Consider the following 21,661-nt stretch of genomic DNA (forward strand, 5'->3'; position numbering starts at 1 on the left):
ACTCATCCTGTAATACCCTCAATACCATGGAACTAGCAGAAAGTGTCACTTCCCCCACAAAATGCTGGCAATACTGTTCTAAAGAAGATCTAGTAGAACAAATTACTTACACCAGGCAGGGAGCTTTCTCATACTACTGTCTTTCGAGACAACAATTTTACACCAACACCAACAACTCAACTCTCAACTGCAACCTACACAGACCAGCTTTGGAAACAATCAGTACAGGTACAGGGCACCTAGAAAACAAATCTCACCCAAGTTCATTAGTTTTCCTTCTCCCACCTCAATAATGCTGGTCCAATAAGCTCTTCTTCCATAGTCAGTCCCAATCCAAAATGCTCTGGAGTTACGCCTTTGCTGATCTCCAGTGAGCACAGCGGTCGATCAAAACTGAAAACAAGCTTTCAAAGCTGACAAGTAGATTCCAGGCTTGCAAAGAGGCTACCAAACAAGTTTAATAAAGTTCTGGGCTTGGCGTGGCACTAGCACCGCCCTTCAGTGAGCGTCTGTGATGGAAACAAGTATCACCTCACGTGGAACAGGACTGGGATTATCTATCACAGGCTAAACCCCGGTAGGGTAAGCCTGCAGCTGCTGGAATAATGGAGAGACTGCTATAAAAAGCACATTGCTTGATGGATCCAGAACTTTAGCTGGAAAAAAGGCTTCCTGAGTTTTCCCAGCATCATTAGCAAAAGCATTTACTAGACAAGACTCATTTCAAGAATGAACAGATCAAGACTTTCCAAAACAAAACTATGCAGACAGACTTGTTACAACATTGCTTGCTCCCAAAGGGAGTGGGAAAGTCCTCGTGATACTCAACAAACAGTGTGGTAAATCTTCCAATGTTTTGGTATTTTTACATCCAGAACTCAATCTGCAGTCATTTGGGACATAGGAACAAAAAAAACCTGTTTATCCTTTTTTCCCCCAGTGTGATCTCATTATCAGCTTGGTCACAGTCCAACTAGTTTCAATTACTTACAAACTACAGAGAAACCAAACACATTACACTAATAATCAAAAATACCCTGTCACTCTTGTTCTGTTTAAAAACAGAAGCATTAGTTTTTAAAGGTCACAAGATAAATTTAGATCTATTCAGCTTGTAGGCTGTAGTAATTTGTTTTTGATACGTTGTTTGCCAAGCAAAAAATAATAATGTTGTTTAGCTAGCAAGAGCTTTTCCCATTTAAATTATTTTTATATTAATTATTCATATGATAATTATTTTAGCTGAGTTTTTTCAAAATAGTTAACAAAGAAACAGGAAAACTGTAAGGACTCTTTCAAAATTATGATCAACATAGCAAACTCGTACAGTTCACAGGTGTACTTCAGTACTGACATGACAGAAAACAGCCTTTAAATTGCATTCAGCTTAGATCTAGAGAACTTTATTCATGACGCATCACAGCTTCCCTGTGGGATTCTGTGTACCATCCTCAGCATTCCTAGGTGAACTGCTTATTAAAGTTTCTGACCACATCATTAACCTAAATTAAGACACAAGAGGCATTTCATTGCAACACACGTTGCAATCACTGAAGTATACTATGTCTGTCTGGTTTCTATATCCAAAGAACAGGGGCACCCCCCATGGCAAAATTCAACAGAGGAATTAAAGAACTTTGGAAGACACAATCAGTGAAGACAGAAAAAACCTTTACAGTTGAACCCCAATGCTACACTTTTCACATTCCACCCTACAAAGCCAGCCACCTCCTCTCAGTCTGCTCTGCTCACCTCATGAGTCCAGCTGCCTTGTGAGGAGGAGACTTCTCTGTCTGCTTCCCTCTCTGTTTCATGTCAGACAGTCGCTGCCGCATGTTGATAGTCATCTCTGAGCTCAAACGCCAGATGAAGATGCAGCTGAAAGAGGGAAAGGTGATGCTGGGATCAAGTCTAAGTTCAGTTTATTGATACTAATTCCTAATGCAGAGACAAACAAGAGCCCTTCTCTCTCTGGCAGAGAGACACACACAGACACAGCTCCACAGAAACTCAATCTCATCACAAGCTTCATAACATAAAGGGTTAAAGACTCCCTGTCAAAGACTCCCTGTGAGCAAGAGCAACTGCAGAGATATTTACACAGACTCATCTCTGATCCTATACCTTTATTTGAGTATCTGACCAGCTGCTGAAGGAAATGCCATAACAAGTCCCTCCATGGTCAGCAGGATAAGTGGAGCCTACAGAAGTCCCTTGCATCCTCTAACAGTGGCTAAGCTGAAGTCTCTGATTGCCACTACCCGCAAAGACAAGGCCTTCCTAATGCCCCCCATCCCACGGACTCTGTGCTGTAATAACAGTTAAGCTTATGTGGCAGTACTTTTTGCAGAGTGCTCCTAACATTTTACTTGGGACTCCCTACAGGACACCTGCACAGAATTTACACAGCCATTAGCTCAGTTGGTCGGAGTACAGTGCTAATAACATCAAGGTTCAATCCCCATATGGGCCATTCACTTAACAGTTGGACTTGATGATCCTTGTGGGTCACTTTCCACTCAGAACATTCTGTGAAATACTCTGTGGAATTTGATTGAATTTGGTCAATGGATTCAAAAGCATTTGAGAGAAGGAAACCAACAGTGTGGTCTCATTTCATGAATTTCTTCCAAAATTCAGCTTAAAAAAATATATTCCTCATCACATTAAAGAACACTGTATCTCATCTTGAGCTACTAGAAAGTAAAATGACCAGTATTGTCTTTGAAATTTTACCTCACTACTAATTAATTCTTTTCATCTCAGCAATCTTTCCTGTCTAGCTGGGTATACCTACACTTATGTAGAAATAGAGATGGTGCTTTGGTTATCACTCGTAAAATCCTGCACCCTACTTTGGAATCCAAAGAGGATTTAATTCAGTTCTTTAAGATCCATCAGCGCCAGTATGGGCACTCCATGGGCACTCCAATACACACAAGATTTTTCAATGACTGACTTTTCCCTCTTTCTTGAAAGCATGTAAACATTAAGTTGCTTTGCCATTTTGAACAATGACCAGGAAATTTGGTCTCCCTCACCTGAGGCAAATGTCAAAACTGCCAGGATCCTGAATACCTGAATCTTCTCCATTTTTTCTCTCTCATGAGGAAACAGCTTAAAAGGTTTTAATTTCCATATCACACAAAAAAAAACCCCCATAAACCTCTCTCTGCAGTCTGCGGAGATTTTAAGGTAAAACTAAAAATTCCCTTCTTGTCCCCTCCAGTGCCACGCACAGGAGCATCACTCCCAGAGACTGAAATCACATACAGACACTTCCAATTGACTGTGAACACACTATTATCCTCCCACTGGAGCTTTTCATCCAAACAAAAAGGGTGAGGCACTGTGTCTGGGAACTATGGCAACCCAGGGCAGCCAGCTGTTTCCCTTCAAGGAGAGCTCTCTCCAAATAACAGCAACCACAATCTGCTGCAGAAAAAAATACTGAAATGGAGGAAACAAAATTCTGAAAGCAAACCTGGCTTGTTCATTTACCCCACCCCTGCAGTTATCAAACCTAGAGGTAAATAGCAAACAACCTGAGCCTGTGAATACATTAGCATTCAACATAAACTACAGAAGCATGAGCCCACCACCCCCTTTTGCTGGGGTTGGGGAGGGGTTTTGTTTTGTTTTTTCTTACCTTGCATTACTTTTCCCACATAAATCTCACAGCCCTTGTGTCCTTTCTTATCTCTATTTTTCTTTCTATTCTCAGTTTTATTCTTTGCACATGCTGATGTGTGTGAACAGACTATTTTCCCTGTTCTTTGAAAAAGATGCTTTCTCATCTCCTTACAGCAAAGTTCTCCATGAATCCTTTCCTCACTCCACCTCCTGCATACCCTTAATGAAGAAAATTACCCTTTTCCTCATGGAAATGTCAACAAAGGAATGTTGCACTAAATCACAAGGATCACTGGGGATTTCAAACCTGCCATGTTTCTGGAATTTTTCAGAAGTTCACAGCAAAACGACTCACTCTCGTGCAACTTTTTCCCTAATCTATTTACACACATGAAAGGTAAAGAAAGAGGAAAACTATTTTTTTTTTTATTACCGAAAGACAGAAGTAACAAACTGATGAGATTTAAGGTGCTATATTGTATGTTCCATAACAACTCACCCTCTAAAACCTTCTTTCTCAGAGGAAAAATTTTATTCAGTTCAGCTGATTTAAGCATTCACTGATTCCAGAAATAGTGGATCCACTCACCTATGCAATCATCATACTAGGCATATATTCTCCTTTTTCCCTTGGGCTCAGCCTGGTGATTACTTAAGCTTTTAGTGAACTGATTTATCTCACTAAATGTGCAGAAAACTCATCTCAGGGGAGTACTGATGTAGTGACCTGAATCAGCTGAATGAGGGGTCAGCTGTACCACTGCTGACTCAGGGCAGCAGGAAGAGGACCATATAAACAGCCCCAAAAAGTGGGGAGAGGCCTGTCCATTTTGCTGCTAAACAGGCTCTTCCACCTGGTGAAACCTCACCAACAGGAGTACTGCAAAAATAGCACAAGGTGCCTTACATTACAGAGCTGAAGGCTGGTCAGAAAACAGGTCACATCTCTGTCTCCTTTCCAGGAGGGAATAGTATTTACACTCAGAAAAGGGAAATACTTCACATGGGTCTCATTCCATGGAACAGTGACATAAGCTCTGTGAGCTTTGCCAACAGTACACATTTAGGATTCAGAAAGCTCTGAAATTTATTTGGAATTCATAAAATATCCCTAAAAAAAAAAAAACTACCTTCCTTAAGGACATGTTAAATCCAGTGTGAGATGGCATGGGCCAATATCACAAACAAGCAAAACCTCTTACCTGTCACCAGAAACAGAGATCAGATGTTTGCAGTCGTTACTGAATTTCATCCCAGTTACAATCTCTGTGTGAAATAAAGCACAAGAAAAACAATCTTCCCTGAATTATTCCAATGGACAGAAGAGATCAGGAGCCAAACAGCCTCTGTACTCAGTAATTCACACTTCACAGATCAATATGCCCCCATTACCATAACCATTTATCCAAGAATCTAGGCTTGACACTGAAAGGGTACCCCATGGCACAATATACATGAAGACTGAATTCTCTTTTTGCCTATAATAGAATAGCTCCTGCATGGTAGGACCCGAGGGTATATCATAATGAAACTTAATATACACTGAAAAAACCACAGACTACCTTACAGGCAATTAGAAAAACTGTGTAAATAAATACATGACTTGACAGGTGTGGGTGTGTGTGGGTGTGTGTGGGTGTGCTTGTGTGGAAAATGCAAAAACTGAACTTGCAATAAAATAAGCTATTGCAACTTCATCCAACTACAACCTACTCAAAAATACCAGTTGGGTAAACTTGGGTGGGGAGGAATCTTCAGAAAGCTTTGACTAGCATTGGACCCTACTATATAGCCATCAGCAGAAAAAATACATTTCCAGAAGTTTGCAAGCCTTACCTGAGTGTCCATACATGGTTGCAACACACTCGCCCGAATAGAAATCAAAGATGGAGAGGTTCTTGTCAGAACAACTGGTTGCAATATAAAGACCAGAAGGATCTGTTTGCACCTGGTTTGGGAGACCAGAGGAATGCAAAGATCTGGTGAGAAAGTACCTTCAAACTGCATGAAAATAATCCCGAATACCCAAGACAGAATAAAATGCAACTAGCTCCCATAGAATTCCTATCAAGCATCCCAGGACAAATGCCCAATATGACTAGACTATCTCCAACCTAACCAGAGACTGAAGGCACTTAAATTAAACACCTTCATGGCTATGAAAGCATTGCCACCAATGGACAGACTTCTACCTCTCTCTCCTATTTTCTTATAACTACTGGGGTCTTACTTTCTTCTATGTTAAGATCAAAACAAAACAAGAAACCCCCCCACCCCAAAACAAACACATAGAAAAAGAAAATCAGAGCTGACAGAGTTAAGTGAAGCATTAAAGGATTCAAGTCTTCAGGAGAGAAAGCAAAAAAATTCAATATGCCAAGAAACTGTCTTCAATAATGATGCTTCAAACATCTCCAGCATTTGCAACTCCCATTTTTCAGCTATTTTGTTCGTTGTTTGTTTTGTCATATGCACCTATTTGTTGTTTTATCTTGGATCAAATACAAAATCCCCTGCAAATGCCTCACCAGGTCTAAAGCAGCACTACACAGCAAATATAGTGACTGTCACCAAATGTCTTGCTTTGTCCTTTATAGAATTTTAAGGAACTGAGAGTGAAAACTGTGTTTTTCAAGGGAGACATGGTATTTAAATAATGGTAATTCTTTTGGTTTGTTATGTTTATTTTGTTGATGTTTGCTTCCAATGTCACTGTTTGGGTTCTACTCTACTCTACTCTAAACTGCAAAGTGTATTATGATCTCAGAATAAGATGCCAAGAAAGTTTAAATTCCAGAGACAACCATAATCCCTTGGTTACATAATTACCTTAAAAATGAGCAAAGCAACAGTTAAAGTAATTGAGATTCCCCACTTGAAATACACATTTTAAAAAACCCACAAAAAACATAGAGGATATTAAAACCAATAAAGTCCAGCTCCCAGCACATTTCATAGTTCCCCATCAGCAATTTAAAGAGTAGCATCAATTTTTCATTTTCTTTACTCTGGCTTATAAAAAGTTTGTAGGAATTATAACAGGCAAAGTGAAAGAACTTGCCTTTCTCTGTAAAATAGAAGAGCTGACACTGAACAAAATTGTTTTCCCCTCCCTTTTTATCCTGTTATTTATACCCATCAATAATTTCAGCTAGAAGGGAACTACAACTATCACCTATTCCTGCCTGACCAATTCAGAGTTGACCAAATAAAAGCTTGTCATTAAGGGCATTGAGCAAATGCATCTTCGATGCTGTCAGGCTTGGCACATCGACCACTTCTCCAGGATGCCTGTTCCAGCGTTGGACCAAACTCTCAGTAAAGAAATGCTTCCTAAAGGTTAAACCTCCCCAGTGCAGCTTTGAACCATTCCCATGTATCCCATCACTGGATCCCAGAGAAAAGAGCTCAGCACCTCCCTCTCTGTGTCCCTCCTCAGGAATCTGTAGAGAGCAATGCAGTCACCCTTCAGCCTCTTCTTCTCCAAACTAGACAAGCCCAAAGTCCTCAGCTGCTCCTCAAAGGACATTCCTTCTAGTCCCTAATAATAATACTGCTGACCTGTCCAGCAGTAGGAAAATTATCAGTGAAATAAAAAAATACAATGAAGAAGCTTGTTTGGCAACTTAACTTGAGAGATATTTTGATTGTGTCAACTGTTTTTCCCTGTTTATAGACAAGAATGCAGTTCTTCCACTCAAATGCCAATCTTGAGCACACCTGATTTACCAGGGTAGGCCCTGGACAGTGGCAGAAGCAGGTGTGCTACCCTACCCCAATGCCTGGAGGCACTCAGCAGGTGGAAAACTTAAGCAGACTCTCTCTGAGCTGTACCAGGTTTGTCCAGAACTTCAAGACCCAGGATTTTCAGGGCAGATGCTATTTAATTCTATCAACTCAAAGAGTTGTGCTTGTATTTGCCTTTTGAAATCCACTTCACAAACACTGATCAACAGGCATTTCCACTTTAAAAATCCAAACAAAAACAGTCCAGAAAGCCAGAATGAATCTCTGGAGCAGAAAGTAAAGGATTATATTGATTAAATAATCTCGTGACAGATATTGGTGCAGTTCTACTTGTTTTCACAGCATGGTCCTGTGACTCACTTCAGAAACAGGACAGAGAGAAAAATCATACATCAGCTTCAGCATTCATTGACTCTTTTCCTGTTTTACGTTTTCCAAATACATTACCAGCCCTACAAAGTGGAAGTAGGAGGAAGCAGCAGCAGGGTAAAGGACAAATTATGGAGCAAGCAAAAAACCCCCAAATTACTGTGTTCTGATTTGTATTTCATTTTCTTGGCCGTGAGCTGCATTCAGAAAAGCTGAAAAAAAATGAAAAAGGGAGGAAAATAGCTTACTTTGATAAGGGTGCCATCTTCACCTTGAGATCCCTTGTAAAGCTTCTTCTGCTTCCCACTGCTTATGTTGAAAACCCTGAGGGGATAACATAAGATAACATGGCTCATTTTGCCCAGGTATTGCTCTGGGACTCTTGTCACAAGGATCTTTTTCACTCCCTGTTCCTCATTCCACATAAAATACAGGAAATAAGGCCAAGCTACAAGAAATGGAGAAATTATCTCCATGAAGTTTTACCACAAATCAGTTAAATGGCTCAAGAAACAACCTCAGAAGTAGTGTAGAGGCAGATTATCTGAATTAAAATTGAGGCTTTATTCTCAAGCCAATAATCAATCAGTCCTCAGTGCTGTAAAAATACCTGGGCTCCTTCATGCTAGAGGAAAGCTTAGGAGAGCAAGACACTTTTTTTATGTTAGAATACAAAAGCCAAACCAAATTACATCCAGTAGTGATACTTAGCTATGAAAAAACTCTCTAACATCTCCAACAACTACAATAGGAAGAGACACACAACTAGAGAGATTCCTTTGCTTTCAAGCAGACGGATTGGAGAAATGGATAAAAAGGGAGCAGAGAATGGACTCCACTTGTCCAAAGACATTCATATCTGGTTCAGTTTTAGGTTCCCATAGTCCTAGGTCTTCCACAGCACCTCACAGCTTTTCACAAAGTATCTTCAAAACCAAAAATTATCACAGTGCAGAAGTTCTTGCCCCATAGCTCAGGAATGTGCCAAAGAAGGCACACTTGCTCTCCCAGAAGAAAGCCTGTGTTCTGCAGAGCAGCCCGGTGAGAAGCCAAAAGTCCCATGGGCATTGCACATACTCACAGCTTTTTATCAGTGAGGGGAAAGGCAGAGTTCAACCTCACAGTGCTTCAGGTCTGTCTGAAAATGCTGTATCAAAGAACTTAGGGGAATACATGATGGAGTTGGGACTGCCTTGTTTATGACTGCAGAAATATTTTTATGATGAGAAGGAAACTAACCTGATGTTACGATCCTGGCATCCAATAGCTGCGTATTTCCAGCTGGGGTCCACGTCCATGTCATAAAGAGTGGTCTTCCTAACAATGTGATGTGTTCGGGTAAACTGAACCCCTTCTCCTGTCTAAACATATGGGTAAAAACTGTGTCAAAATCATGTAGTTAATCCATTATTAAAAACAAGTAAATACAGATGAGTCTTCTCACACAGCCAGCACAAAACAATCCTTCCCAGGGAGCTGCTAGGAGCAGATGGGGCTGGAGGCACAAGGAACTCTTCCCTCCAGCCCATACTCTTTCACCAGTCCTCACAATAGCTCTGGCAGTGAAAGAAAAGCAGATATCCTAACAGTTCTCTATTTCACATCTTGCTGTGAGAGGTCAAATCAGGAGTAGCTACATGCTTCACAGGACTAGTTCTCTGAATGTAATCTGTTCTATTGAGTCAGTGGGAGGCACTGAGGCTGAAATAGCAACAAGCACATAGAGAAACTCTGATATAATTCTTTGAAGTAATCCCTTTGTGGAGAGATTATAAATTAGAAGCGTACAAAAAGCCGTGACAAGGTTACCTTCTGCGCAGTGCGGAAATAGATGCTCTTGTCTGCCCCACAGCTTATCATTCGCACTTTCCCATCATTGGCTGGAGTAAAAAGGCAAGAGACAAAAGATAAACATATATACAAGGTGGAGGAGGTGTTTCAATTTACACCACAGCTCATTTATTCCAGTCCTGATTAGCTAAGACTAACCCCTTCCTGAGCAGTAAACAGAAACCCCTTCTCAGGGACAGCATTTGTCTTTCATGCTCAGAGTGCAGGAGGCCTTAACACAGAGGCTTTACAGAACAGATTAGGATGTAATTCTGTCTTCTCCCTCACCAGTATGCTCATATACTGATTCTCTATGTGCCACAGCACTCTGTGGCTACATGGCACATTCACACTCAGTAGGAGCTGAAAACAGGCAATAGGCACTTTTCAGACCTTAGAGTTAGTCACATGTTTCTTGCTGCCCTTTCTTACTGCAGGGACAGGCTTCCCTTTTTCCCCTTAGGACTCTTCTGTAACCAATCAACTCCTTCAGCAAAGCAAGACCTGATAAAACTCCAAGTAATGACAATGCATCCAACATCACACAGGCCCTTGAACTGCACACACTTAGAGCAGCACTTGGCCCACTGACCAGCACAAAGGCCTTACCTGCCAGGCCTTGAGCCCAGTTCCCTCATGTCCCAGAAGCTCAGCTGGCTGCATTCAAGGCCAGCTCACTGATACGACAGATCTGTCAGAGAAACTTTTGCTGGCCTTGGAACTCCTCCAGAAAAAAAAACTTGAAAAAGCCACATAGTTGCTTTGGGGAGCCCCTGGTATGAAGCTTCAGTGAGTCCCTTCACTCGGGAGTGGTTTTCAAGCTGAGGTTCTCATCCTTGAGCCCCAGCTGAGCTACACTGCAGCAGCATTGCAGCCACACCTGTCCCTGGACACATACCCTACTGATCCAAATCCTGACCCAACCCATGGACTCACCTTCCTGACCTGAACTCCATCTTTTCTTGCTGGTATGGACTTGCCTGGCAGGCACTGAACTGTAGCTGAACCTGACCACTCCAGACTGATCAAGACCTTGAATTGCTTGAATCCATAGTGTTACCACTATGGATTTGTCAGGTGATCTGGACTAATGGCCGTACCTAGCTATTGCCACTGGACTTGATCTGTTCCTGTTCATGTCCTGTGGTACTTCCCCACTGCCAGTGGAAAAGGCCACTACCTTTGCCTGCCTTCCTGTCACCTCTGGCTACTGGCTTCCCCTGACAGAGCAGCCAACTCTTGCTGTTCCCTACTGGTGTCTGACTATCAGTAGCAACTGAGTACTGGGGATAAAACATGCTCCATTACCAGGAATGCAAAGCCTTGCAGTGGTTTGCAATGACAAATTTATTTACCCAAAACTTTGTTTGGTGTGTGTGAGAATTTTTTTGGACAATGGTTGCTCACAGCTCTCCTAACTAAGAGCAGCATGTAGGCCTCTGAAATTAGTTAAAGGGAATAAATCATTACAGAAAACAGTTTTCCAAAGAAATGCTAAGGACTTCAATCAGGAGGGTTTTTTTAGTGGGGAGGAAGGAGAGGAAAAGAAAGCAAAACCAGAAAACAAGGCAAGTATCACCTTCTGTTAGGACAGCAACTAAAAAAGATGACAAAAAAAAACCCAAAAAAAAAAACCCAGCTGCAGTTTCAAATTGGCCTAGCCCAGTATTTAAGTAGCTAAAATTACTTTACAGCCACAAGGGGACAACAGCAGTGCTCAAATACAGCTTTGGAGGGAGGCCATGATTCTCTACCTGCAAACTTCACTGCAGTGATGGAAGAAGAATGTTCATCCAGGGTTTGCTGCAGGCTATAGTCCTTCCCAGCATCCAAGACATGAATCAATCTATCCCGACTTGCTGAGGCTAAGAGTTTTAAACCTGTCAGAAAGTTAAAAACAGTGCAAGATCATGACTTTAAAAGTAATTTTTAAAACAGCTTCTCAAGTCATCTTAGGGACAAAACATTACACTGTAGATAACTGCATAGATGGACACTATGTAACACCCCTGATTTTCACACCATAATATTAAACAGAACAAGTTTCAATCTCAACATACAATATTCCAATAAAAAGTAAGAGAAAGAAGACTTTTTCAAAGCCTGGCCCTACTGGCCCAGCACTACAAGCCTGCTCTGAAATCCAGGAGTAGCTCACCCAGAGAATTCTAACATCCCACAGTTGGACATTCTGACTTGCGCAACATTACATTCACAGGCAAAGGAGAAGCAGCTCAATTGCATTTACCTGTGTCAGGTTTGGAGTATTCCAGACATAGGATCTCGGAGTCATGGGCTTCCACCTTCAGCATTTCCTTCAGAGACTGCAACTCATATATTCTAAGACACAACATGGCTTATTTCAGTATGTTTAATAAAATTAGCAAGAGCTGGTTTTGATTCTCATGCCTGACCAGCCTGCAATCTGCATAAGAAGCTTTGTGGGATTACCTGAGAGTGCCTATCCTGTCCCCTGAGGCCAGGTGCTCCCCGCTGGGACTCACACAGACAGTGCGTATCCCCACCTTCGTATCCAGCACTTGTGCATCAGCTTTGTCTGCACTTCCTGCTGAGTTGTAATCAGTGTCCAGAAGTACCTGAGTGTTGTCATCCACATAGATGATTTTCATCAAGTCCTGGGGACACAATACACCCAGAATTATTTACTAGTTACAAAACAGTAAAGCAAAGCATCTGCCTGAGAAATTGAGCTCCTGGCCAACATACACATTTTATTGGCAATAATGCTGTAATTGGTAGAACCTTTTAGCTAGGAGCAAGCACTTAGCCCCTTCATATTGTGAAACAAAAGTTTCACAGCTGTGTCTCACAATCACCCTTTGCAGAAGTTTCAAGCTAGAAACTAACAGCATCTCCTGCACTACTGATAAACTCTGAGATTAGTGATTACAACGTATTAGGGCACACAGCAGCAATCTGAAAGACTTCTAGGGATCATCTAAGTCAGCCTTCCGAGAACTGACAGAAAAAGCAGGAATTTTTTCCACCTGATTCCTGAGGTTAGGGCTGCTGTGTCCACAGATCTTCCAACTCAGAGGAGAAGAGAAGCAAATGTCCATATGTAATCACTGTTCTGTATGATTATCCTTCCTCTTACATAGACGAAGTGAGTGTAAACTGTTTTTCATTCAATTCTCGCAAACCTCTGCTTCATTTAATGCACCTTGTCCAAACAAATCTTAAAAGTGATTACATATCACAGAGGTGCAGAAAAAGAGAACCAGCTCTCCTAAGCATATGGCCCTATGGAAAAAACTAAGCTTGATGAATCCTGGGGTTTATGGAAACAGCAATAGTCCCCAGGACCATTTCAGACAAATTGTCCTTCTATCCAGTACTCCTTTCATGTTTCTTCAGATTCATAATTTGACCAGATTTGTGCTCAGTTTACAGAGAAACCTGTTGACTTGGAGATCGAAGAAATTTGGGCCTTAACCTGGGAATACCTATGCATGAAGAAGAGCAACCCCAAGGACAAGAAGGGGATCCAAACCTAGGACCTTACATTGCTGAGGATGTTGCGGTGCAGGGCTGTGCCATGGATGTTGGAGCTTTCAGTGTTCCACAGACGAATGGTGTTGTCAGAGGAGCAAGTGATGAAAGAACCAGGGGGGAGGCAGGGCTGGTTGTTGTCCTTCACCTCTGGATACATCTAAGGGCAAATAAAATCAAACCCTGAATAATATTGCCTGGCATCTGGCATCCTAGACCCTGGTAGCAAGTTTCAAAACAAAATGAGATGAAAGAGTTGAGCTCTGTGTTTTCTAAAGGTGTTCTGACAAAAATGTATTTGCAGACCAGACCTTGATATTGACTTCAAACACCTGTTTGCTGAGCTTCCTGGATCACAGAAAACTAAAGAATCATGAAACAAGCCAGCATCCTTTCTTTGTAATAGTTCAAAGAGAGCACCACAAATCCTGAACAGTGACCATGTAATAACCACCTTGCACTGCTGTTTGCAACTTTCATCCATTACTGTCAGCTTATAATTCAGAAGGAAAGGGTGAGATGCAATTAATAAATAATAAGAGTCCTCAACTTTTTCTCACCCTCTTTCCACTCCCCCCTTTCCTGACCACTGTTGGACACATTTCAGCATGCTAACAACTACATTGTTTCCTATACCTCCTTTCCCTCCCTGTCCCTCTGAGGGAAAGCCAACTAGGCAGACTGAAAGATGACAGACACTGGAGATGCTACTTCTGCACGTTCTGGTAAATAGGTTAAGAAGGATCAGAGATCAGATTTTACCACTTTTTTCATTTTTTTGACTTTGAAGCACTTGCTCACCACAGATCTCAAACAATTTTTTTCGAGGTCTGCAGTAAACTCTTGTGCATTTTCCAAAAGGAGGCTCTGTATTCAGCTTTGTTCAATTCTGCTCCTTCTCCCACCTCTCACCTTTTAATGGTGAGGATTTTTTTCCCAGTAGCACACTGCCTCTCACACATTCAACCAGCCATTGCACTGCAACCAAAGAACTGCTCCCAGGCCCAGCAGCAAACACACCAACCACAGGGGAAAATTGGAGTCAATTCTTTACAATAAGTGTTTGCATTCAAATTTGGCAGCTCATCTGATGACTTCCTCAGCTGCAACAATCCAACACCTGTCTACAGACAACATACCTCAATGTTCCACACACAGGAAGAGTGATACAAAGCAGAGTACACCTTGCCCACTTTCTTCGGGTCTTTGACATCCCACACATACAGGCTGTGGTCATTGTATACACAGGAAAGCCACTGGTTGGTGGGGTCAAAGGTCAAGGCAATCGTGTCTGGATACTTCGCATCAGCCACGCCAGAGAAAAGACGGCTGCACAAAGACAGAACAACAGCCTGGTTAACTTGTGCTCTCCAGGGTTTGGGGCAATGCTTAAACAGGAGAGCTCAGATTCTCCACTGGGTGCTGTTGAGGTGAACACTCAGGCATATATAGGTAGAGAGAGTAACTGGCCAGGAGGACCTGTCTCTTGAACAACCAGAGTCCCAAAAGAAGCCTCAAAGACCCATGGCAAAAGTCGTTCTCCTTGATGTCCAGCTCAGAATCCCACCACAGACAGGTGACTCATTTTCCCTGATGGAGAACCAAACAGGACACTTTATCATTACTGGAAATCATTATAATTTCCCCTGCATAATCTCATGGTAAAATCCAAGTCAAATAATCTCAAAACAAAGGGAAAGGAGATGATCATCTTTGGTGGGTACTATATTTTGTTCACTGATAGCAGGAACTGCTCTAGCCAAATAGAAGAATAAGTACTGCACTCGAAAGACAGGAGCATATCGGCACAAGGGACAAAGGAATGGTTCATTCCAGTGGCCACTTGTCTGACCTGCTCCCCCGTCCACCCCTGCCCCACACACAGGCCAGCATGGCACTGCTTGCAGCAGCTTGTGAGATAGGCAACTGCAGATGGGTACTGTCCTTTCTAGTTAGGCAAGCTCTCTGATGGTAACTTAAAAAGGAATTCTGCAGAGCAAGTAAACACCTCTTTGCCCAGGTGTGGCCCAAGATCCTGTGGCCATGTGAACCCTGTATCTTCTCTACAAGGGTTCTCTGTTCAGTCCTGCTGCCACACATGTAAAGGAGCTCTGTGTTGCCCTGAGGTGAACTCAGCCATCCCACACTGCTGCTAATGATACTGAGCAAGGTAATTATAGCCAGAGTGCCAGGGTAATTTAAAATTTAAATTTAAAAACAGGTAATTTAAAAGGACTGATGAAGCCAACGTAGCACACCAAACAACTGACATCCTGCTTCTGCAATTGCAAAGGTTTGAGGGCTGGAAGAGCACAACCCAAATTCTACTGAAAAATCAAGTCATTGATACAGTCATGGGCAGTTCACTGCAGACAACTGGCACCCCAAAGAGAGGCTCTCACATGCTTGGGAACATAAGGAATCCTGTGTTTTAAAGCTTCTTTAGAAGTAATAACTAATTTTAAAATGTTGATGGATTGTAATCAGCACTACAAATACATATTTAAAATTCATATGAGTATTTCTGCTTAACTGATGCATGAGAGTAGCACAGTTTTTTAAAAGGTCCATGTATCCAATTGTTTGATTTTAGCACTACCAGAAACTGTTTACATTTTAAATAGAGAGAGTTCCTTTTCTAGCTCACTTACTCAAGCACCATCTCACACTTATCTTCTGGAGGAGGATTATACAGTGCATTGTTTGAACCTTTAGGTAAAGTTCACAAGAAAAGTTTACAGTATATCTCTGTAGACATGGAGACTCCAGATATCCAGTGGTATAATGGCTGGTGGATTCATAGCATTTTTGGATTTCTTTCCCCACTAGAGACAGAAGTGAAAGAGGGCAACAGAAGACTGGGAAAGCCTCCAGTCAGGACTGGCAAACAGCCTCTGCAAGAGGCAGACTGAACTGCACAGAAATCACATTACTCACCTCAAAAGGTAAGAAATAGGCACAGCAGAAGATACTAGAGCAATGTAGGAAAACAATACAACGGAATGCACAAGATTTAGGGAGAAGAAAGATTACAGACAGTAGTAGATTTAAGTCTACAAAAGATTGCAAGGGAGCCTTTGAAAAAAAATGCCTCATGAGAGCATGGGCATTCCTTAGCAACAACATTGCTATGGAGGAGAGTGATAAGCAAAGGATGTGCCATGGTACAGAAACACCTGAAGTGTGCCACAGCATCCTGTGCCCTCTGCCTGCCTGCTCATAGCAACCAATGCCAAAAGGCCACGAGACCTGAGCAATGCCAGGGAGATGAGGAGGAAGATAAGGTGTGTACTCTAGCAACCAGCTTTGGGTAGTAGTCCAGTCATACAGGGCAAGGCCGCAACAGCTCAGAGAGATCTGCAACAGGCTGCCAATTTTAATCCACAAAAAGACTGTGCTCCAGATGGAAAAGGTCTGGGGAAGAGTTCTAACCCCCAAAAGCCTCTCTTGCTCCTTTCCACCCTTCTCCACAGTACCTGGCCTCAGTTACACTTGCGATGTCGGTTCCCAGGAAGTGTGGCTTCGGCAGAGTAGTGACAAAGTGAAGGTTCAGAGGGTTAAAAATCCGCACGGTGCCATCAGCGCAGCCACAGAAGATGTAGTCGTGATTCACAGAGATGCAGTTTGCCACAGTGGTCTGAGGAGGATACAGCACAGGAGAAGGCAAATGAGAAATGTGCTCTCACGTCAAAGGGCACCAGACACATGACAGGGAGAACATTGACGGACAAAGGAATCATGGTCAGAAGAGCTGTAGTGAAGTAAGGAAAAGCCTAAATATCCATTTTTCCTTTCTGAAGAACTTTCCAGCCAAGGTCCACTGCAGATCCCAAGTAGTTAGAAAAAAGCCCAGTTTCTCTGCCATCCACTATGACGGGAGGTCAGCAGAGCTACACATTTGCTCCAGCTGAGTCCTACTGTCAACACTGAATGTTCCTGTGACATTCAGTGCCACTGGCAGGCAAGCAGCACTTCACCCTGTACTAGCACACCAACACATTACCTGTCAGGAGGGGACAAGAAACGGAAAAAAATGGATTTTCTTCCCCTCCCTTTGGGATTGGTACAAATGGCAGAAAATGGTACAAAATGGAGTGTGGTGAAAAGGGGATGAGTTCAATGCAAAAAGTTTTTTCAACTTACTGTGAAGCTGTCTGTATTCTGAGCGAGAGTGAAAGGCAGATTTTAGAGAGGAAAGGAAAGGAAAGAAAAGAAGAGGCATTTCACTTGAGTGAAAGCGTGGACAGACCTTTTCCCTTGATTTTAATACACTGGATCCTTTCAGGTGGGCATGTTACATTCAATTGAAAGGAAAACAAGTATGATCAAATTCTTAACTATGGGCCAACCTGGTGGTTTAAAATAGCCAAATCAGCTAGCACCTTAGGAACATGCACCTGCATTTGAGATGCACAAGCCAAATAGGACACTGCAGAGTGGACAGAAATCAGAATCCTTCTAAAACTCCCACTTGCCCAGGCCAAGGCACGAGGGACCATACAGGAGTTGCCATAAGGACACTGCTTTGCCAACAGAGCAGTCGCTGTAATGCTGAGGCATGAGACCGAAAGAGCCTCAATTATTAATAAAATCCCTTTGCCAAGAAACAGCATTATTTTTGCCTGGCCTTCCAGAGTAAGTCACAGGGTGACAGAGGCACAATTACTTTCCCTGCTGGTGGTCAGCTTGTACCTCTGAGTGCCCTTATTATTTGCTGTTCCTGCTCTGCTTCAGCAGGCCTAAATACTGCAGACAGGAGGATGTAAAACTCACCCTCAGCTCCACCCACTTGTCTAGCAGCCTTTTTTCATTGAATTCACAGAGCAGGCCTGAGGACGTGATACAGAAGGTGCTGTCAGCTTTTTTGCCCCTTCCACAAGCCACGTCCGCAAAGAAGTTGTTCCTCAGTTCCCCAAGCAATCCCGAGCGACCCAGCAGGGGGACTGTGGCGTTGACCTACCAACAGAAAACAGTTTGTCAGAAATACAGCAAGGCACTTCAGGCAGACAGTGATTTTTAGAACATCAACACCTGAGTGCTGAAGTGATTCAAAGAAAGAACTATCAACAGCCCACAAGGAGAGGTTTTACTTGCTATTCATGTTCACAACTGTTCTAGAGTACATAGAAACATCACCCTAGGTGGATTCTGCCCCCCCAGAGAATAACAAAACAGTTGAAAGTTTAAAAACTTTGGTTGGTGCTTCAAAATGACACTCTCAACCTTTTGAGATGCTCATATCAATGCGAAACATCTCTACGCACCTCTGTGCTCCAAGGAGTTAAATGACTGCAGCTCTTTTCTAGTTTATTTGTCCTGCAGTAAATGTGACTACCAAAGAACAAGCATGCTGCTATGCATGCTGCTATTCCATGAGCCATGGCCCTACATCAGGGCAGGATAAGTCAAGCTTTTGGTGCTATCAGCCCATGGCGAGACTGAGACTTGAGAGCCAGCAGCAGAAGGCTACCCTTGCATCCCAGCAAAATCAAAAAGTTTCCACTTTCCACAGCTCATTGGGGCAAAATACACCCTGCTCTAAAATGGAAATGCCTGTTTACAGGTTGGCCTTAATGCACATTCTCTCACCTTGGAGGTTTTGCTGTCATCCAGGTACCAGAACTTGATATGTCGATTTCCAGCAGTGACAAAGTAACTGCAGTCTTCCGCGAATGACACCGCTGTCACTTTACTTGAGACTTTGTTGGCTGCCACTACGATGTTTTTCTGGAAACATAATTGTTTCGATTACTTCATTTCTTTGCTCAGAAGCAAAGGAAACTAATTTCAATTACAGGCATATAGCCAGTACAAGCACTGAAGCAGGGAAAAGAAGCCCAAACTATTCCCCATTCACCTTCAAATACAACCTCCACAGCATTAGCTGGGAACACTAATTTGGCATACAGAACATTTCTTATTTATATTCAATTCCTCTTCCACATTGACTGTGACCAACAATAAATCAGCAGGCACTAGTGTCTGCAGGAACTTGGTGTCTGAGCCATGACAAACATGTTGGTTTCACAATCACCAGGAGTTCAGAGCAAACCCATTTCCCTTCCTAAACAGCAAATGCAGATGTAGGCCAGCACAAGGAAGAACTCTCCCAGCCCCCAAGCAGCAATGAGGGCATGGCATTCAAGATGGAAAACAGGTATTTTTCACTGAGAAAACAGTACCAATTCTTCTCTGAATTCTCCCTTCTCTTTAAACACATTATACTTTATCAAAAGACCCAAAATACACAAAGACCATGCCTGTACTGGAAGAGAAAAAGCAAAATCTGTTATACCTCAAGTGTGCACCTCAAAATGTCGAAGAGCTTGGGAAAGGAGGAAGAAGATGCAGGGACAAAACCCAGGATGGATGCTGCCCAAGCAGAATGATCAGCTATCACAAGGAGCCCCCTGTTCACAGTGTCATTGCTCAGTTTTTCTCCCCCTGCCTTTCCTCAGCTAGAAGTGAGAAAAAGTTTTCTGCTCTGTCTGTTGTGGGTTTGCAAGGATGCAGCACATGGCTGACAACAGTGCACCCCTTTTCATTCTTGCTGTGTTTCCTTTACCCTTACTTTCAGGGATTCAGTTGCTCCCAGTCTTCCAGACACAATGCCCTCAGCACACCAACCACGTCACTCCAAGGGCCCCATTGGACTGTGTGCTGACAGAACTAAAGAAACCAGCATCAGAGGAGTCTAGCCTGCTGCACAGTCACCATGGTGGATCCCCCAATCCAGAACGAAGGAAAAGCATGCTGGACAGCAATTACCATAAATTCTTTCCAGACAGTGCACAGAAAAAAGCTTAGGACCCTTGCAGACCTCAACATCTGGATCACTGCTGTGGTCTTTCTTTAGGGAAGCAATCAAATCCTATAGACACCATGGGTTTTCTTTTCCATCAGTCAAATGATGAGATCTTCCAGTCAGAAAGAAGAGGGAAATCAAAGGAGCAGCACAGAGGATAGAAGGGTTGTGGCTATAAGTGCAGGAAAATGCTTCAGGAGATCTGTATTCTCAGTCTTCATTGACTTTGGTCAGGTAAAGTATCTCTAGTTTTTATGTCCAGCCTGCTGGAACAGCCTGCTCCTGAAACAAAGTAAAGGCCAGCTGGACCTCCCATCGCAGTCTGGAGCTAAGCTTAAAGTGTGTGTCCTTCAGCACCGAAGAGTCAGACAGTCCTTATTTCCCACGTTCTCATGTCCACATATACATAGTGAACAGAAAAACCTGCATAAGCAAGGGAAAGCAAAACTACTTGCACTGTTCCACACATGCCACACATTCTGACCCTGCCCAAGTCACTACTTTCATTTGTATAACTAAAAAGAAGCCAAAGGCTGAGCACTCCATTTTCAACACCAACATACATACTTAGGTTTTCTCACTACACACAGTTCAGCTACATGAAAAAATAGCAAGGTCAAACGTAAGCTTATACAGAAGACAACTAACTGTGAGATCTTAAATTACAGCACAGGAAATGTGATGAAAGAGTAACACACGAAATGAGTATGGACTTACAAGCTGCAAGAGAAGAGAAGGCTCTGGGGAGACCTTATAGTGGCCCTCCAGTACCTAAAAGAGGCCTACAGGAAATGGGGAGGAACACTTCATCAAAGAGTGAAGTGACAGAACAAAGGGTAATGGTTTTAAACTGAAAGAGGGTAGATTTGGATTAGATATTGGGAAGAAATTCTATACCATGAGGGTGGTGAGGCACTGGAACAGCCTGCCCAGAGAAGCTGTGGATGCTCCATACCCAGAAATGTTCAAGGCCAGATTGGACAGGGCTTTGACTGGGTTTCTACCTCGTCTAGTGGAAAGTATCCCTGCCCATGGGAGGGGGATTGAACTAGATAATCTTTAGGATCCCTTCCAACCCAAACTATTCTATAATTCTATGATCTATGAGATTTAACAAGTGCATTGATTTTTTTTCTTCAATCATATCTCTTTTGGAGAGGGTTACAGCATTTGAAGAGGTAGTAGGAGCATCTATTAATACAGAAGACTCCTAGCCTACTAAAAATGAATGTTTATTTTCCTATCTACAAACAATAAATGCTTAAATGTTTGCTAGAGGATAAGACACAGGCTTTGTTTCTACCAAGTGTTGCCTCTATCCAGCAACAGGCAGAGTGACTTTCATCAGCTTTCACCCAATATGAATTCCCTATGCTCCCCTTCTCACTGACCAAGGATAGGATCAGATTATCACAAATGCTAACATAATAAAAGCAAAACAAGCCAAGAGCATCCACTACACTACAAAAGAAATCTCTGGTTGATGAGCGTTACCTTCCTTAACCACATAAATTAGTTTTTAATAAGCCTCTAAAAAAGCACAATGGTTTGGCAAGGTTTCGAAGTCCAGGCTTTCCTGGCTGGACAGCAAAATGTCACACATCTCCAAGCATAAAGAATATCCCTTCATGGAAATGGCTGAGACCTTCCCTAAGGAACCACAGCCTTCTCTCATGCCCAAATTTGTCTGCATCTATGAATGTCAAAAACCAAAGAGTAACCACAGAATTTTAAAAAGGCAGAAAGCAAGATTGAACCAAAGTT

At 42.5% G+C, this 21,661-nt stretch overlaps 1 protein-coding gene across 5 annotated transcripts in view; it reads right to left on the reverse strand.

The window, feature by feature from the left end:
* The window catches only part of MAPKBP1 (mitogen-activated protein kinase binding protein 1), a 100,785-nt gene that overhangs the window by 22,852 nt on the left and 56,272 nt on the right, over positions 1-21,661 (reverse strand). For 4 of the 5 annotated variants that reach the window (XM_085062345.1, XM_085062344.1, XM_085062349.1 and 1 more), the window contains 15 exons: positions 18,682-18,819; positions 17,866-18,048; positions 17,236-17,253; positions 16,569-16,729; positions 14,232-14,421; positions 13,106-13,252; positions 12,031-12,215; positions 11,828-11,919; positions 11,334-11,459; positions 9,559-9,629; positions 8,989-9,110; positions 7,998-8,073; positions 5,470-5,581; positions 4,836-4,899; positions 1,753-1,878 (listed from right to left, as the gene is read on the reverse strand). In XM_085062345.1, coding sequence (XP_084918471.1) covers positions 1,753-1,878; positions 4,836-4,899; positions 5,470-5,581; positions 7,998-8,073; positions 8,989-9,110; positions 9,559-9,629; positions 11,334-11,459; positions 11,828-11,919; positions 12,031-12,215; positions 13,106-13,252; positions 14,232-14,421; positions 16,569-16,729; positions 17,236-17,253; positions 17,866-18,048; positions 18,682-18,819 — 1,811 coding nt within the window. The remainder of the gene's footprint in view (positions 1-1,752; positions 1,879-4,835; positions 4,900-5,469; positions 5,582-7,997; positions 8,074-8,988; positions 9,111-9,558; positions 9,630-11,333; positions 11,460-11,827; positions 11,920-12,030; positions 12,216-13,105; positions 13,253-14,231; positions 14,422-16,568; positions 16,730-17,235; positions 17,254-17,865; positions 18,049-18,681; positions 18,820-21,661) is intronic. The other variant, XM_085062347.1, reaches the window with a different exon arrangement.

Source organism: Lichenostomus cassidix, chromosome 5 (assembly GCF_008360975.1).
Source record: "Lichenostomus cassidix isolate B80296 chromosome 5, HeHo_3.0, whole genome shotgun sequence".
NCBI lineage: Eukaryota > Metazoa > Chordata > Aves > Passeriformes > Meliphagidae > Lichenostomus > Lichenostomus cassidix.